Source organism: Synchiropus splendidus, chromosome 1, assembly GCF_027744825.2.
Source record: "Synchiropus splendidus isolate RoL2022-P1 chromosome 1, RoL_Sspl_1.0, whole genome shotgun sequence".
Classification (NCBI taxonomy): Eukaryota; Metazoa; Chordata; class Actinopteri; order Syngnathiformes; family Callionymidae; genus Synchiropus; species Synchiropus splendidus.
The window spans coordinates 23,404,423-23,421,756 of record NC_071334.1 but is presented as its reverse complement, the minus strand read 5'-3'; the positions used below and the strand labels follow the sequence as shown (position 1 = coordinate 23,421,756).

Below are 17,334 nucleotides of genomic sequence, written 5' to 3'. Positions count from 1 at the left end.
CAGTGAGAGTGTGCTTTTAAATGTGAGGGATGGTGGGGGCTGGCAATGTATGTTAATGATTACTGTGACACAGTGGCTGTGTCAAGGTGCTGCGCTCAGTCACTAAGAACGAAAATGATGATTAGGAACCGGCCTCTGTTGTCCACCGTCCGACGGCTTCATCACAGTCATCATCATTCGGTGGGAATCGTCGGGGCACCATTCTACCAGGGACAGGTGATGCCATCAACTATCTGGTTCTTACAACTCAGGTCCACTTATGGAGTCTGTATGTGAATGACAGCCAAGGCAGGGCGTGGAGCTGGGTCCTGATCTGATCCGGGATGCAGGATTGTTAGAGGGTCTGTGGAATCTTGGTAAGTGGTTCTGAAGATTTTGGCTTTCATTCCTGGCCAGCGGTTACAAGAAGCCCATCTGCAGGATGCACTGTGAAGGATTATGGGAACCTGAAGTTTGAGGATCTGGAGTCAGAGCCCGTGGGCACCTTGAAGCGGGTGCATGCTGTGGGAGCAGCTAATCGGACACTAGCTGCTGCTGTGCAGGCAGTGAAAAATGAGGGACACACATCTTTGATGATTGGCGGAGACCACAGGTGAGTGGGAAAAAAATATATATATGTATATACATATATATTTATATATATATATATTTATATATATATATGTGTGTTCCTAGTGGTTAGATACAATACATACATACGATACTATTTCCTTTAAATATTTTTTCAACATTCACTGTTTGTCCTTTGAGACTTATCTTTAAAAATGGTTTAAGTCTAGTCTATATTGTGACTGTAATAGAAGTGATTGCTGCAGGTAAAATATCATTTTTGTGTGTGTAAATATTTAAACATGGTGCTTGTCAATCATCCATGGTACGACAAACAACCCAATGTCAATGAACTCCAGGGCCTCCCAGAATATTTACCTTTTTACATCCAAGACAAATCCGGCTCAGGATTTTATTATTCCAAGTAATAAAATGAACCCATTCATGGCGGTCGAGGCCCTGGAACATCTGAGACAGGGGTCTTCATTCATGGTCTGTCTTTACTCGTGACATCCAGCCTGGCGATTGGGTCGATCCAGGGTCATGCCACAGCGGTCGGGGATCTGAGTGTGGTTTGGGTCGACGCTCACGCTGACATCAACACTCCTCTGACGACTCCAACGGGCAACTTCCACGGGCAGCCCATGTCCTTCCTGCTGCGCGAGCTGAGGTCAAAGGTCCGAGTCGGGCTACAGTGGGATGCAATGAATGGAATGTGTGATGATCAATGTTTGTTGTTGGCAGATACCGGCCCTGCCAAATTTCTCATGGGTGCAACCATGTGTGTCCGCTCAAGATCTGATCTACATCGGCTTGAGGGACGTTGACCCAGAAGAACAGTTAAGTACTGAGGCAGCATTTTCTGCTAGAGAATAACTGTGAAGTGGCTACATTATTCCATTATTATTTTTGAGGTACCCGATTTAGCTACTGTCTTCACTGTGAAGTACATTCTTGCAGGACAAGGAGAATCTGAGGAACTTCAGTATCCACCCCGTGTGACATTAGAGTAGAGCATCCATGAAACACTGCTCCACAGCTGTCAGCAACTCCTTTTCACTAACCACCCTTTTCAGCAGTTTCTGTACCTGAGTCTATTTTATTTTTACTGGTTGTAGACTTGATTGCATTGAACTTCAAATATGGCAAATACAAAGAATAATCTAAACGTTTGAGGTTAAGATTACAGCTGATGCATAACAGTCTTTACACCACTTCATCTTTACAGCTTCATCCTCAAGTATTTAGGGGTGAAGATATTTTCGATGTCCGACGTCGACCGACTCGGTATTTCGCGAGTGATGGAAGAGACCTGCGATCACGCGTCCGTCAGGTGAGCGAATTTCTCAACACCAGCAAAGCTTCGGTTAAACCTATGACGCGTTGTTGAAAATAATAATAAAGGAAATACAATCATCACAGTGTAGTAGAAGGAGATCACTATTTTTTTTAGGGTGAAGAAGCCGATCCACCTGAGCTACGACATTGATGCCATCGACCCGTCCGTCACCCCGGCGACGGGCACACCTGTGGTCGGGGGTCTCAGCTACAGAGAGGGGGTGTATATCAGCGAGCAGCTCTGTCAGACCGGTAAAGGTGACTCGAATATTTAACGCCAAAGCTCGGACACTCATTTAGCCTTCCCAGGTCTGCTGTCTGGGGTCGACATGGTGGAGGTCAATCCTCGGAGGGGTCGCAGCGACCAAGAGATCCAGTCCACGGTGACCACGGCAAAGCACCTGCTCTTGGCGTGTTTTGGACGACGACGTGAAGGAAGCCACTCACCGGACTACGTCCTCCCTCTTCCGAGTCCAGGAGACAAATGACTCTTGGACATGTACTGAGTCACATAACCTCTTCACATAACATGATTCCTGATGGGTCACAAACAGTTTGGGTTTGACATTCACATGCGCTTTCCTTGTCCAATGGAGACGTCTTACTGCCATCTACTGGCGGGCTATAGAATCAAAGTCTGCTCAATTTTCCATTCTTCTCATTTCCCTTTTTAATTGTTAAATAGCTAAGGAGCTAACATTTTAATCCTTTGATTCATTTAAATCCATGTGCCTAATTTACCCAAGTGTCCGCTACAGTGAGTAAACAAATCCGGAGGAAAAATTATATTGGTGATATGAGAAAACAGAAATCACAGCTGGTTAATAAATGAGAATTAATTTATTTTCGATACATCAATGGTGTTATTTACAAACATTTGTACAGTTATAAATCACACATGATGAGCAGCAAGTGTTGACATCAGCTGTACCCGGGAAGGGGCAACTTTTGTCCCTCTTTGGACTCAAAGAAAGTGTAAGACAGAACGATGGTGTCTACACGGGCCATACGGGGGTCTGAGTCAAAGTCCGGGTCAATGTAGAAGAAGACGGGCATGTCGACTTCCTCGTGAGGGTTCAGACGCTGCTCCTCAAAGCAGAAGCACTTTAGGAAGAGATGAGGTTTTAACAACATAGATGAACCAGCTCAAGCATTCTAAAACTTCTTTTCACCTGGATCTTGTTGAAGTACTGGCCCGCTTCAAACGGAACCACGTTGTAGGTGGAGATACCCACGATGGCTCGGTCAGTTGGATTCTTGGCTCGATAGAACGCCAGAGCTGTTTCACCAGGGACCACCTGAAAACAGTGGGTGTGAATCAAGTGCTGCTCGTCCTACTGGAGAGGGCACAGAGAGTTCTTACGTAGATCTCACTCTGCTGTGGTCTGAAGTTCCACTGCATACTTGCATGTGTGTCTGCATTAAACGCCACTTTGATGACGCGTTCCTTCACCGGCTCCATCGTTGCCACCAGTTCAGAGTCATGTCCGGCCACTGCCGTGCCACCAAGGCCTGATGCCTGGAGACATAAATGCCAGAGATGAAGCAGATGCTTCTGGACTGAGCCGCGTCCCACTTACCTGGCAGTAGAGTCGGTACAGTGGCACAGCTGCGTACGACAATCCAACCATACCAACGCCGGCGGCAGCAATGTATGTGAGCACCGTTTTATTGCGCTGCTTCCAAGCCTCCTCTTGGCTTCTGCGTCTGTGACTCTTGATGCCCCGGCGTAGAGCAAGGGAGCTAATAGGAAACCTGCGGCACAGCAAGCACTCTGGGGCCAGCAGCACTGATGATGCTGGAGTGCGGCAAAGCCTTCGCAGAAGCAGCATGATGGAAAGCAAAGCCACTCACCTGTGTGAAGAACATTGAAAATATCATCACCAGGTACCACCGGCAACAACAGTGATGTCCTTCTCTACCACTTAAGAAGAACTAAACTTGTATTTTCTATTTGTGTATTGACAGAGACGACATCGCAACTCACTTATGTCTGCGGACACAAAAAGGTGAGTCTAAAAATTGGCTCACAGTTACCTCACAAGTACACAATGACGTCTACATAAATATTATCTGTTTCTTGGTTCTGGATCCAGGACAGATAACTCGAATTATTCACGTGAAGAAGTCAAGTCTTCTGATCAATGAACTCTTCAATATCACAAACCAAGCGGGTGTGTTTGTCATTGACAGGGACAGTCACTGCGATACATAAAGCTAAACAAAAAATAAGACGCGCCAAGAAAATAAAATTGCGTACTGGCAATGGTGTTATAACGTATTGAAAAATCAAGCGAGTATATTGTGTTTTTATTACCTGCTGCTCCACTCTGACATAACCGGGCCAATGTGCGTCAACAATTCAATTCCGACCATGTGGAAGGTTCCGCTGTGGCCACGGAAGTGACGTCAGACAATAGTATCGCTACGAAACAGAGCAACTTTGTTGCTAAATGAAAATTCTTTCAATACAAACCCACATTTATATATTTTTATCAATCAAAATATCATTTAAACTGGTTCCGGGACACATGGTATTTCGCAACAAAAGTGTTCAGTAATGTGTTAAAAAAAAAAAAAAAATATATATATATATATATATATATATATATATATATATATATATATATATATATATATATATATATATATATATATATATATATATATATATATATATATACCTTCACCTTCTTCTGCCTCTTATCCGGGGTCGGGTCGCGGAGGCAGCATTCGGAGCAGGGAAGCCGAAACTTCCCGGTCCGCACAAACCTCCTCCAGCTCCTCCCGGGGGATCCCGAGGCGTTCCCAGGCCAGACCGGAGACATAATCTCTCCAGCGAGTCCTGGGTCTTCCCCGGGGTCTCCTCCTGGTAGGACATGCCCAAAACACCTCCCCAGGGAGGCGTCCAGGGGGCATCCGAATCAGATGCCCGAGCCACCTCAGCTGGTTCCTCTGGATGTGGAGGAGCAGCGGCTCCACCCCGAGCTCCTCCCGGATGACCGATGACCGCTTGTATCCGCGATCTCATCCTTTCGGTCACTACCCAAAGCTAGTGACCATTGGTGAGGGTGGGAACGTAGATCGATCGGTAAATCGAGAGCTTCGTCTTGTGACTCAGCTCCCTCTTCACCATGACGGTCCGATACAGCGACTGCATCACTGCTGCCGCTGCACCAACCCGTCTATCAATCTCAGGCTCCCTTTTTCCCTCACTCGAGAACAAGACCCCGAGATACTTAAACTCCGCCACTTGAGGCAAGAACTCTCCACCAACCTGGAGAGAGCAAACCACCGTGTTCTGGTCGAGAACCATGGCCTCAGACTTGGAAGTGCTGATCCTCATCCCGGCCGCTTCACACTCGGCTGCAAACCGAGCCAGCGCATGCTGAAGGTCCCGGTCCGATGAGGCCAGCAGAACAACATCGTCTGCAAATAGCAGAGATGAAATTCTGTGGTTCCTGAATCAGATCCCCTCCGACCCCTGGCTACGCCTAGAAATTCTGTCCATAAAAGTGATGAACAGAACCGGTGACAAAGGGCAGCCCTGGCGGAGACCAACATGCACCGGGAACAGGTCTGATTTACTGCCGGCAATGCGAACCATGCCCCTGCTCCGGTCATACAAGGAGCGAACAGCCCCTTATATATATATATATATATATTTTTTTTTTTTTTTTTTTTTTTAATTAAATTACTGGAGTCAAATAAAAACCTGTCCTTCAATTGCTATTCAAGTTGGACACAATGTTATTGATCAATTTGAAATCAAAATATTCAGCTGTTTAGTATGATGTAAAATGGTTATATACTTAAATTCTCACCAATGTGTTGTTGGGAATTTCAATATGATATATATATTAATGGATATATATTAATGTGTAGTTTGATTAATTAATAATAAAATAATAATAATGATTTTGAAAAAACTTCTTTGGAGTTTTATTTGGCGATGTTCATAAACAGGATGGGATGGATCATCTACAGACATCGCAGAACTCTGTGCTGTTCCGTAAAACAGAGATGATAACAAGAAAAAATGGACCCCATGCTTACATGGCACATTTTGAATTTATGTCACATTTTGATTATTTCAAGAATATAAATATAGGCTACAACTTGAGACATGTAAGTACTTGTTAGTAAACACAATGTATGTAAAAGCAAAAAACATTTGAATGTTTATTCATTTACATGAAATGAAACTGGAGGGGACGGGGCTTAGATCCAGGAGGTGGGATGGTTCCCCACTCTTCGACTCTTTTTGATCTTTGCTTCAAACGTTTGCTGTCTCAGTGGATTAGAAGACACCATATCCGTCAGCATGGCGAGTCGTCACAGCGAAGGCGGGATAACCGTCGTAGGTAGTGAAAGCAGCCAGGTCCTGCCCCAGAGACACCGTCGGCTTCAGGGTCGCCACTGCTGCGTTGCTTGCCAGGGCGTAGCCTGCAGAGACCACCTCCGAGTCAGTGTGTGTAAACTAACGTTTGGCTAAACAAGAGCAGACTCTCGACCATGACAAGATCCTGGAATGACCCAGACCCTATTCCTAATGGGGCAATAGGGATCTGAATCAAATTCTCAAACTGCCAAGTGTGTCATAAAGGTGAAGGTTCTGTTTCTGGTACGGACCTTCACATACCTGGGAAGGCCACTGAGGCCACCGCGGCTCCTGGAGCACACGCGGCTTCTGCAGTGGCGCCCTCTGTCTGTAGGCCGAGGGTCTGCAGTGCGTGCTCAGCAGCGTGTACCTTAGCCTCTTCTACGGCTGTACAGAGTTTAGCTGGGGTGAAGGGATGTCTGAAGAGAGAGAGGTTGTCATTGCTGCCCATCGCATCACTCCGAGCGACGGGATTGGAATTGCTTGCGCTACTCACACATTTGGATTCTGGGATGTCAAGGCAGGGATTGTGATCTTGTATAGGAACAATTGTCTCTGGTCTGGCCCGATGGCAGAGTGTAGCTGATAGACTGGCTGTCCCCAGCTGTTCTTTTGACAGACCTCCTCCAGAACCTGAAGCCACCACAGCAACATGGTGAGATCTGGATTTGCCCAACATTACTGCTGCAATGCTGTTACCTGGGTTGCTGGTTTCCCTCCAGTGGTCTTCAGGCTCATGGGCGTCAGCTCCATGCCAGGGAGGAGGTCGTACAGCTTCTCATCCAGCTGCTTGTCTCCCTTGGTACCGTAGGACACTGCACCTCCAACACCGCCTATGGCTCGGTTCATAGCTCCACCTCCAGCAGCATATGCCAGGTAACCCCGTCCCCCCAGACCCCGCACCCCCGCTGCCCCTACAGGTACAGTCATGTAAATGTCTACAGGAGAAGTGGAACCAATCAAATCATTGGAAATCACCGACCAATCATAGCAAGCAGAGAGATGCGCGGGCAGGGCTGGCAGGCTCCAGCTGTCATTGTGGCAACACCAGAACCGGTGCTACTTCAGTTTGATCAGATAAACATCAGATTTTTTTGTGAATTGACTGTTTTGTTCAGACTTCCTTGTTGAGCTGATTCAGCATTAAATGCAGTCATTTCACTGTCAATCAGTCTATGGTTCAAACTGTCAATCCCCAACTGTCACGGTCATCCCAACCATTATACAGATATTGATTGACAGATTGAAACATCTTGGGTTTGGCTGATACCGCGAAGTTGGGAGTCCGGTACTCACCTCTAACTGATGGTGTTCTGATCAGACCCCGCCCCCCCATATGACCTTTTGCCGTGGGGAAGCGGAATTGACTAGGAACAGTTGCATATGCCTGTGGGGCATAAAATACCGGTGCACCAAGGTATGCTGTTGCAGGATCATACACCTGTGAAAAGAACAAGAATGTGGCTTTGCACTTTTGGACTTTTCCTCCTAGAGTGCAGCTATACAGGCTCCACTTGACACATTGCTTTTCTTGTGAGATCCTGTGACTGAACTGGTCTTGGCTGGTTTAAGGTACTACCTGGCTCAGGGTGTAGGCTGTGTAGTCGGCCTGCATCAGTGAGCTTCCCCGTCCACCTGTGCCGCGTGTGTAACGGACATAACTGTCCTTGTCCACAGGTTTGGCGAGTGTGACCTCAATGGGTGATCCGTCAATTATCTGCGGAGGTTTTTCACGGTTAATCCACCAAGCATTTATAAAGATGCTTTTGCTTGCACACCCGCTTCTGGTACCTTCCCGTTTAGAGCCTTCATCGCATTTAAGGCATCCTCTCTCTGACTGAAGTGGACGAAAGCGTAGTCCCGAATCTTCTTCACCCTCTCTACGGACCCTGGCACACAACAGAGAGTCAGTCACTCTGACACTGTGTGTGTGTGTGTGTGTGCGTGTGTGCGTGTGTGTGTGTGTGTGTGTGTGTGTGTGTGTGTGTAAGATCCTCTCTCTCAGGGCTGCTACCTGGTCTGATGCTGAATTCTTTCTCAATTGTTTCTTCGGTTGTCTGGAGCATCAGGTTTCTGACATAAAGAATCTTGACTGTCGCCATTGTGTCCTCGTCCACTTCAACCTCAGGCTCTGCCCAGTCCACAGCGATGGTATGACCCCAGAGCTGAATACGACCTGCAACAAGTACCAACCTGAATGACAATAATTCCATGGCACATGGCAGATCATATGGCTTTTTCTCACTTGAACTGCATCATCATTTAGCGACTGACCTGGCAGCAGCTTCCTTCGGGCCATGGCAGCCGTACGATGGCTCTCATACTCGACAAAGGCAAAGCCACGATTCTTTGACTTGTCCGCGGCACTGGGGTACACAATGACGTCTACAACACCTTCTGTCACCTTTGTCATCTCGCTACGGATTTCTTCCCGAGTCTTGGACTTTGGAATTCCACCGACAAACAGACGGCAGTTGTCCACACTCGCACACACACCCAGAAGACGTCCAGTCCTGTGGCAATGACAACAGGATGGCGTAGAAGTAATGTCACTGCCTGTGCTACCATCAGTGACAGGGTTACCTGATCTCGTGGTTGTTGAGTTGCCTCACTGCAGCTCGAGCTTCCTGTTTGTTGCTGAATGTGACGAAGGCGAATCCTCGGTTGTTTCCATTAAAGTCCATCATCATTCTCACCTCATAGATGGTCCCAAACTGTACATACGGGACTGTGTTACCAAAGCAGCACTACAGACTCAGGCAGTACCTTCAACATAAACCATCCTGGTACTGGTGCAGTTCCCTGCGTCTGGGCTCTCTCACCTTCTCACACAGTGGCACAAGCTCATCCTCGAAAAGGTCCCTGGGAAGTTTTCCCACAAAGATCTCGCTGCCTCTCTCCGGAGGGGGCCCATCCCAGCCGGGCGGTGGGCCACCGTAGCGCCGCTGCCCATTCTCCTGTTGGACCCCCAATCCCCAACATGAATGATGAGGTTTCTGATGTGTCACGTGAAGGTTTCTAAGATTGATCACGTCTGAACAAACAGAGCGTGGCGTCTTGCACAAAATTATTAAACACACCTGCTGCAGCTGATAGCCAGTGCGCTCTGTCAGCGCCCGAAGTCCCGCCTCCCTCTGCGCCTGCACATCCCCTCCTGCTTTTTGATTGGGTTCCATTAGGTGTGATTGACAGCGGTGCGTGAATCAGGGAAATTAACGTCGCTCACTGCAAACCACGCAGATGAAAAACAAGTTTTGTGAACAACAACAAGTAGACACTGTTAGCAAGAAAAAAAGCATGATCTAACACAAATCTGTTTACATTTCCACAAACACGCACTTCTTGTATTGAGTATGAGCCATATACAATTAAAAAAGTGTCAATTAAAAAAATCTATATTAAATGTGAAAGGACCCAGAGTCGGTCAGTCCTACAAATACACAGAAGAGATGGAATTGGACCTTGAACACTGAATTCTTATTTTGCTCTGCCTATCAACAACCACAGATATTGAACACAGAAAAAGAATAAAGAAAAAAAGTTTCAATTCAAGCAATGCTATTTTATATTCTTAGTGGTTCGTAAAACAAAAGTATTATTGTGTGTGATTCTTCACAAATAATCTTTCTAGATGCATTTGAAAAGATTGTTGTCAATTAATTGGAAACACACAGAAAGACTCAGTCAGTACACATTTATTTCCAGTAGCAGTAGCACAGTGGGGGTAGATCAAGAGACGCCGGATGGAAATGAACTCAAATGAACAAAAACTGAACTCCTGACTCGACAACAAAAAATAAACAGCTTACCTGAGCAATTCCAGGGAGATCACCTCCTCCACCGATCAGAGCCACCTCATTCTGAGGGCCGTGTGTGTGTGTGATCTCATCATATCAAACTCCAAAGGTTCACTGTCCTGCTGTGTTAGCTTTACCAGCCACCGGTGTTAACCATTAACCTGCTATCTGTGACACACACACACACACACACAGACACACACAGGCATCATGAGCTCCCACAAACACACTTTCCTATCTCTAGTTTAGCAACACACAAAAGAAGAAAACGTATTTTGTACAGAGAATTATATATTTCACATTCATTATATGTATTTGTGTGTTTGTATCCATGTGTATGTGTTTGTGTAAATGTGTTTGTGGAGACTTTGACCAACAGTATCTGGATAGCAACCATCCACTATCTGGGTCCTGCTCCGGGGTCAAAGGTCAGTGTTAAATCTATTTATCATCCGAACGACCTGGTGTCTTATTCCTTAGATGAAGAATCTTTTATTTTGTTGTCTTCGTTGTCATGTCTGTTTGTTTTGGTTCACATGCCGTTATTTACTTATTTTACAAATAAATAAATAAAATGTTGTAATGACAGCAGATGGCCAGCAGGGATCGACATGGTGCGAGGTCAACTCTGCTTTCACTAATGAACTTGAGTTCACACCAGAGCATTAGGTATGAAAAACAAAACTGGCAATTCCTGCTTTTATACATTTTTTTCAGCACTGGAGACAATTGCGTCAAATTCCCAACGAAATGTTGATGCAGCATAATGCATGGAAGGACATGAAAAGCACGGAGGACAATTCACAATCAATAAAAAGCTTTCTCAGACCAGTCGTACAGCAAAGACATTAAACTCTGCCTTGTCATTGCTGTCATCCATGATGCTAACATTTGGCCTGAGCTTTTAGCAGCCCCTCCACAGCGACACACTCTGAATCTAACTTTGCTAACATCATGCAGGTATATACCAGTCATATATCAGTTGTTTGCTTCTCAGGTTTTGCATTATCCACTGACACATGATCAACCTTTACATGGTGAGGAGATGTTCTTGGTTTAGGGAGTGTAGAGGATTGTGCTGTGATGCCACTGTGGCGGAAGAGGCTTGTTTGTCACAGTACCTTGGGAATACAAGACCATGGAGATGGTGGAAGAGATTGTCTGCTCAGCTCTGGCCCTTAACATGACATTATATGACAATTGTTAAGCGGCAAACATGGTGCACCTCGTAGCGATCAATAGCATATAGACAGTCCAACTGAATCAGAGATTTAACAGACTGATTCTGATCACATGCATCTATGGCAAGATGGTGATTCTGGACTCCACCTCCACTTCCACACTGATCAGGAACAAGGCCTTTCATGACTGTGGGGGGGCATCAGCTTCTTCTCACGTTAGGTCTGTTGCACAACGAAACAAGAAGAACATGTAAACAAAGGTGTTCACCTTCTGTTCAAGGACCTCATTGTGCTCGGAAAGTTCTCATCCCCTTTGACAAACCTGCTCCTTCATGGGAATCGACTGATGCTGGTGGATTATTGCATTCTGGAAGTAACTTTGGTACAAACACATGCACACACTCACACACATCAACTTGCCCTTGTCCTTTGCAGAAGGTTGCGCAGCTCAGATGTCAAACTATCTTTAGACCATTTTGAAGAATGTTCCAGGAAGTGGACACCTCCTCACCAGGACTCTCCTGCAGTCAGTCAACAAATGAGTTTGTTAACAGATGAAAACAAAATCCCTGACTCACAGTGTATCAGTATTGTAACAATTTCACTTGAATTCTGAAACTGGAAAACCAAATTCTGAATTTGCCAACTTTATCCATAAAAACTGAGGGACCTAGGGCCTTGCAAACTCAACTCAAACTCATGACTACTTCCTTAAATGTTTTGTAATGGTTTCTTGATAATGTGCACTTGTGCAGGGTCTGTTTTTATTGCTAGTGCCATGCATTTAGCATTCTAAAGTGTGTCCTAACACATATCTAAAATAAGTCCACTCTTGGTGGAAATGGAGGTTTGGACCTTTTACATTTTTTATATTGTAGATTACAAGACAGACATATATCATTTGCATTTTAGCAGATACATTAAGTTCCCCTCAGATCCACCTCACACCTGACGAGGTATAAACACAGTTAAAAATAAAGATCACTCACACGCAGACACACCCTCACACACACACACTGAGCTGAAAATAAGCATCCAACATATACAAGCATGGTGACCCGAACACACGCGGCAACACATGAACGATAAAAACACACACATACACACACACACACGTGTCTATAAATACTCCGTAGTCCTGGTCGTCCTCTCTAATGACATCACCATCTCAGTGAGACTCCACCGATGGGACACGGTACTTACTGCTGTTCTTGGAGCTTTGTTTGGACCTTCCAACAAACCACAAAAAATTGATTTTATTCGACTGATTTTGGACCTTGTTTATCCCACTGCTTGGTGGACACAATCTGGACCATAAAGACCCACTGTCATGATTTAGGTCCCTGACAGTTGGACTCCTGAGTGTGAAGATCCCACAGCACACACAGATGAGGGACTCCAGCAAACAGAGGGAATGTGGACCCTCCATACAGCCCAGGAAGTGGTTCCACGTGCCCAACTTGGTCCAGTTCTGCAGGTAGAACTTACTGTCTCACTTTAACCATGCTTTCGTGTGCTGGTGAACCTGAACCAGAATCTCACCATGTGCGTCGCAGGGTCCGAATTCAGCAGTTCTTCTCCAGGTTGAAGATCACAGATTTTATCATCGTTGACACTTTGGGAGTTGGAGGCTTTGGTCGTGTCGAGCTGGTACCTACATAGATTGTCACATGCCGAAAGGGAATCTATGACCTCTGACAGTGGGCTTTTAGGTGCAGCTCAAAAGTGACCAAACCAAGACCTTTGCCCTCAAGATCGTCAGAAAATGTCACATAGTTGACCCTCTCCACCAGCAACACCTCCAGTCTGAGAGAACCGTGCTGACTCAAGCCCACTGTCCCTTTATTGTCAGGTCGGTGACCATGTGTTTCTGATCATTAGGGGTTGGTCACGTGACTCGTCCTTTGATGTCTTTAGGATGTATCAGACATTTCAGGACCGGGAAAATGTTTACATGTTGATGGAGGCGTGTCGGGGTGGAGAACTGTGGAGCATCCTCCGAGACTGGTAACATGTATACACATGTCTGTATTTCTATCTACAGTATATAACTAGACAAAACAAAAGGCTAACCTGCACCAGGACTTTGACATTTTGACCCTGAAATTGGGCCTTTAAAACATGGGACTGAAAAAGGTCCCCACACTTTTAGCTATAGAAGTTCATACACACTCACACACACTCATTACTAAGAAATGTGTGTCTGTGTGTGTGCCCAGCGGTGCCTTCGATGAATCTACTTCTAGATTCTATTCTTCATGTGTTCTGGAGGCGTTCTCCTACCTTCACTCCAGAGGTGTACTGTACCGAGATCTTAAGCCAGAGAACCTGATCCTGGACCATCGAGGATATGCTAAACTGGTACACTCCCATAGACATACACACATGCACACAGTGGAGTGTACTTTGCTGTCTCCTTCACCAGGTGGACTTTGGATTCTGTAAGAAGGTAGGCTTGAGGAAGAAGACGTGGACCTTCTGTGGAACACCAGAGTATCTACCTCCTGAGTTAATCCTGAACAAGGGTCATGATCTTTCGCTGGACTTCTGGTCTCTGGGGGTTCTGGTGTTTGAGATGCTGACAGGGAGGTGAGCCAACAGTCACAAACATTGTTCATGAATATGCTGTGGTTCTGACCGTAAGTCTGCATATCTAGGCCGCCCTTCTCAGGACCAGATCCAGTGAAAACCTATGACTTGGTGCTGGATGGAATCGACATGGTGGAGTTCCCAGAGAAGATCAGCAGGAATGCTGAGCTGCTCATCAAACAGCTGTGCAGGTACATGAGGTTTGACAGTCTGTATTCATTCAAAGCAGACAATTAGAAGTTACTATTATCAGCATCGTAGCTCATCACATCCTTTTTTTTTATCCATACTTATTGTCTTTCAGTCACTCCTTTGTGTCCCTTATCACTGGCTTCATGTTACAGAGAGAATCCATCAGAGCGACTGGGTAACCTGAAAAATGGAATCAAAGATATCCAGGACCACAAGTCAGTCTTCAATGCCAACTTTTTCATCATCACAAAAGCACATATAGTCATATGTTTGTTATCATCAATTCACTATCTATCATTATTACCTCATGGTCATCATCATCTTCACGAGAATTACGTTTGTCTCATCAGGTGGTTCGAGGGCTTTGATTGGCAGGGGCTTAGAGAGGGGACTTTGGCTCCGCCCCTCAAACCTCTGGTGAGTCATCTGTTTCTTCCCACCTCATTGAAGTGTTCTTACGTTCTTCTTTTGTTTTCAGGACTGGTCTGCAAACAAAACCCAAAAGTCTGAACATTTTTTTGGAGAACCCGCCGAGCCGTTTCAGGAGACAAACTCATTGCACTTTGAATACTAGAGCCGATCTTGAACAGGACCAGATTATAAAATGGGCCTTGGCCGTGTAAAAAGACAAAAGAATCCAGTTAGCCTGTTTTGTTGTTGTTGTTTTTTTTAATTGTTTATTAAACATTCTGAAATTTTCTTTTAATTTCTACAAAGCAAGATTTAATTGTACGTTCACATGTGTGATTTATGTTTGAGTCTGAAAATAATAAAAAAGTTTTTGACTGCAGAATGCTTAACTGGAGCATGAATGAGAGGATTACCTTAGTTTTGGTGTCAGCATGGACATCACACAGCCATACGATGTGACCTGCCAAAAATGCAATAATAACAACTCAAGGTTTGTACGACGGACCGATAAATGACCAGGTCCAGTCACCATTTTTTTAAGAACCAGAGCGATCTATGCATAAACCCAAATATACATGTCAGTATGTGTGATACTTCGTATATATCCTTTTGATTTTATGTCCGATTTATAATTTTTTTTTTTTTTTTGGTTAAATAAATACAACATGTTTGCCACGCTGCATGTTTATTTACGCAGATAATAAGGCAAAAGCCATTAGAGTGGTGAGGTGTTTTTGGGTGTCAGTATTGAGCAACACAATATTGGATCGGTATCACTATCAGATGGGAAATATTTGGCATTACAAGCGGTCAGTCGAAAAACTATTACCAGCCGCATGCATCAGTCAGTGGCTCCGCTGGGTGGCAGGAGCGAGGAGTTGAGGCTCAGAAAGTCCATAGAAGAAAAAGGCAGTGGCGAAAAAGGTAAATATAAGGATACATGTATTTTATTTAAACTACGTGTTCGTTCGGATATCTGTTTCAACACTTAATCTTTCGCGGTGGGTGCCACACTTTGTTGGTGTTTTTCAGTTCAAATTCGATAGTTTCAGTCGAGGTCAAAATTCGAACTTTAACTGCAGTTCTGACAAGAAGTCGCGACTCCTACATTCGAATAATGCTGCTCCGTAAGACCACGTTTTGCAAAAAAAAATACCACTAACGTTTGTTGTTGCAGGCTGCAGTTCATGTCCAGAGTGTCAGGTCCAACTCGAGCCTCAAATCCAAGTTTGGGTCAGGGTAACAATTGTTCGTCATGCTGAACTCTCTGAGGGGTCTGCTGTCCTTCAGGACTGGGCACATGACCCGGTCCTTCTCTGACTATGTGGCCAAGATGAGGTTTGTGATGAACCACTGATTGGTTTGCGCTTTGATCGATTGAAAGAGTTGATCAACGTCTTTTTCAGGCATGTGAACAGGTTGAAGGGGAATGATGACGCATGCACATCAGCCCTGAAAACCGGCCGAATCTTCTTATTCCACAAACTTGACCCGCTGGTAAACCGGACAAAAGAAGGATCTCTCCGAACTGTCGGGCACACATTCTCCGGTACGGCACCTGAGACCCTAAAAAAAACGCTGGGAGTCGAATTCAGAACTGTATGTGTTTGTGTTGTAGAGCTTGAGTTGATTTTAGCGTCACTTGGAGCAGAAAGGGACTTGATAATGGACTCTATTCTAATTGGCTGTTCTGACCAGACGCAGGCTCAGTTCTGTCTGGACGTTGGTATGTAAGCTCTCAGACTGATGGGAGTTATCAAGCCTAGGCTGACAGATTGGCATGTCTTTAGGTCAGGTTGACCGGACTCAACTTCAGGAAGTGTGCCCTGGGAAGTGCCTGGATTTCAGGAAGGCTCTTTTCCTCCTGGCAGAAGCAGAAGCACCTCTTGTGGCCAAAGTAAGTCATTCACCTGATTCTCTCTAACCCATCCTGATGTCACCTTTTGTTGTTCTGCAGGCCCAGGCGTTGCTCCGCTGGCATCAGAACAACAAGTTCTGCAGCGCCACAGGTCAGCGGACGCAACGTAATCAGTCAGGAAGTCAGCGTGTTGGTGGTGGAGGCAGAGTCTACTATCCCACGGTCAGAGTAAAAGTATAGGTTCTAAAATTGTAAAGGTTCTGACACACCCTTGTTCCTCAGATGTCACCGGTCGCTATATTTCTCCCGTCGGACGGGAAACGGTGTCTTCTGGCACGGCAGTCGACCTTTCCTCCTGGCATGTACAGTGCTCTTGCAGGCTTTTGCGATATTGGTCAGTAGCAGCACGTATTTAATGAAGTAACCATGATGAGCACACTCGTGAAAAAGATTAAACTGCCTGTCATTTAAGGAGAGACCCTGGAGGACGCGCTGCGGAGAGAGGCAGCGGAAGAGGTGGGTCTTGAAGTGGAGGCCGTGACCTACAGCGCCTCCCAACATTGGCCTCTTCCACACAGCTCCTTCATGCTGGCCTGTCACGCCTCTGTGAGCCCTGCTCACGCTGAGATAAGCATGGACCAATCAGAACTGGAGGATGCTCGCTGGTTCACTCTGGAGGAAGTGAGCGCCGCTCTGCAGGTGAAGACCCCCCCCAGCAGGGGAGAGCCCACTGCAATGTGGCTGCCTCCCAGACATGCCATTGCCCACCGCCTCATCTCAGAGTGGGTCGAGCTGCAGCGAATCGGTCAGGCACGTCAGGGACCTGTGACAGTCCAACACGAGCCGTGAGCATCATTTTCGATGACTGTGAATCACATGTGACCTGAAGGACAAATATTTCATGTGTAGCTTGGATTTGTATGCGTGTCATAAATTGCCTTTTTATTTGGATTTCCTAAGACATCTTTGTCAAGGTTACTTGATAACTTAGCATGGGATGATAGATCAATGCTTAGATGTGCAGACAGAAACTAGTGA

The 17,334-nt window shown here is 45.7% G+C and overlaps 5 protein-coding genes across 11 annotated transcripts; 3 read left to right on the top strand and 2 right to left on the bottom strand.

Annotated features, from left to right (window-relative positions):
• The first annotated feature begins 116 nt into the window (after positions 1-116).
• arg1 (arginase 1) lies at positions 117-2,712 on the top strand. Its single transcript, XM_053875972.1, has 8 exons — positions 117-216; positions 284-356; positions 421-592; positions 1,067-1,226; positions 1,294-1,388; positions 1,778-1,882; positions 2,003-2,139; positions 2,197-2,712. Exons 1-8 carry the CDS (start codon positions 118-120, stop codon positions 2,373-2,375), a joined length of 1,020 nt encoding a protein of 339 aa, XP_053731947.1. The 5' UTR covers position 117; the 3' UTR covers positions 2,376-2,712.
• Positions 2,713-2,734: 22 nt separating this feature from the next.
• Positions 2,735-4,278, bottom strand: LOC128765320 (cytochrome c oxidase assembly protein COX11, mitochondrial). The gene is made up of 5 exons (XM_053875985.1): positions 4,205-4,278; positions 3,468-3,741; positions 3,251-3,406; positions 3,060-3,185; positions 2,735-2,991 (listed from the first exon to the last, which is right to left on the bottom strand). The coding sequence occupies exons 2-5, from the start codon at positions 3,717-3,719 to the stop codon at positions 2,809-2,811; spliced, it is 717 nt and encodes a 238-aa protein (XP_053731960.1). The 5' UTR covers positions 3,720-3,741; positions 4,205-4,278; the 3' UTR covers positions 2,735-2,808.
• Positions 4,279-6,045: 1,767 nt separating this feature from the next.
• On the bottom strand, positions 6,046-10,198 carry a1cf (apobec1 complementation factor). 6 transcript variants are annotated; one of them, XM_053875922.1, is made up of 13 exons: positions 10,078-10,198; positions 9,349-9,493; positions 9,091-9,225; positions 8,852-8,982; positions 8,543-8,781; positions 8,283-8,444; positions 8,060-8,157; positions 7,848-7,985; positions 7,565-7,709; positions 6,968-7,206; positions 6,765-6,901; positions 6,530-6,687; positions 6,046-6,333 (listed from the first exon to the last, which is right to left on the bottom strand). In XM_053875922.1, the coding sequence occupies exons 2-13, from the start codon at positions 9,442-9,444 to the stop codon at positions 6,188-6,190; spliced, it is 1,824 nt and encodes a 607-aa protein (XP_053731897.1). In that variant the 5' UTR covers positions 9,445-9,493; positions 10,078-10,198; the 3' UTR covers positions 6,046-6,187. The 6 variants fall into 6 exon arrangements, with proteins under 6 accessions (XP_053731897.1, XP_053731934.1, XP_053731916.1 ...); XM_053875959.1 differs by having other exon boundaries at positions 6,639-6,687; XM_053875941.1 differs by having other exon boundaries at positions 6,968-7,182.
• Positions 10,199-12,424: 2,226 nt separating this feature from the next.
• LOC128750723 (cGMP-dependent protein kinase 1-like) lies at positions 12,425-14,668 on the top strand. 2 transcript variants are annotated; one of them, XR_008413194.1, is made up of 10 exons: positions 12,425-12,723; positions 12,803-12,896; positions 12,959-13,098; positions 13,164-13,253; positions 13,466-13,607; positions 13,672-13,835; positions 13,904-14,026; positions 14,140-14,242; positions 14,378-14,444; positions 14,506-14,579. XR_008413194.1 is itself a non-coding variant. In XM_053851176.1 (10 exons), the coding sequence occupies exons 1-10, from the start codon at positions 12,635-12,637 to the stop codon at positions 14,599-14,601; spliced, it is 1,068 nt and encodes a 355-aa protein (XP_053707151.1). In that variant the 5' UTR covers positions 12,425-12,634; the 3' UTR covers positions 14,602-14,668. The 2 variants fall into 2 exon arrangements, 1 of the variants encoding a protein (XP_053707151.1); XM_053851176.1 differs by having other exon boundaries at positions 14,180-14,242; positions 14,506-14,668.
• A 647-nt stretch (positions 14,669-15,315) lies between these two features.
• nudt13 (nudix (nucleoside diphosphate linked moiety X)-type motif 13) lies at positions 15,316-17,152 on the top strand. Its single transcript, XM_053853804.1, has 8 exons — positions 15,316-15,362; positions 15,616-15,776; positions 15,845-15,987; positions 16,057-16,164; positions 16,229-16,335; positions 16,396-16,518; positions 16,579-16,690; positions 16,769-17,152. The coding sequence occupies exons 2-8, from the start codon at positions 15,694-15,696 to the stop codon at positions 17,143-17,145; spliced, it is 1,053 nt and encodes a 350-aa protein (XP_053709779.1). The 5' UTR covers positions 15,316-15,362; positions 15,616-15,693; the 3' UTR covers positions 17,146-17,152.
• Positions 17,153-17,334: the final 182 nt, after the last annotated feature.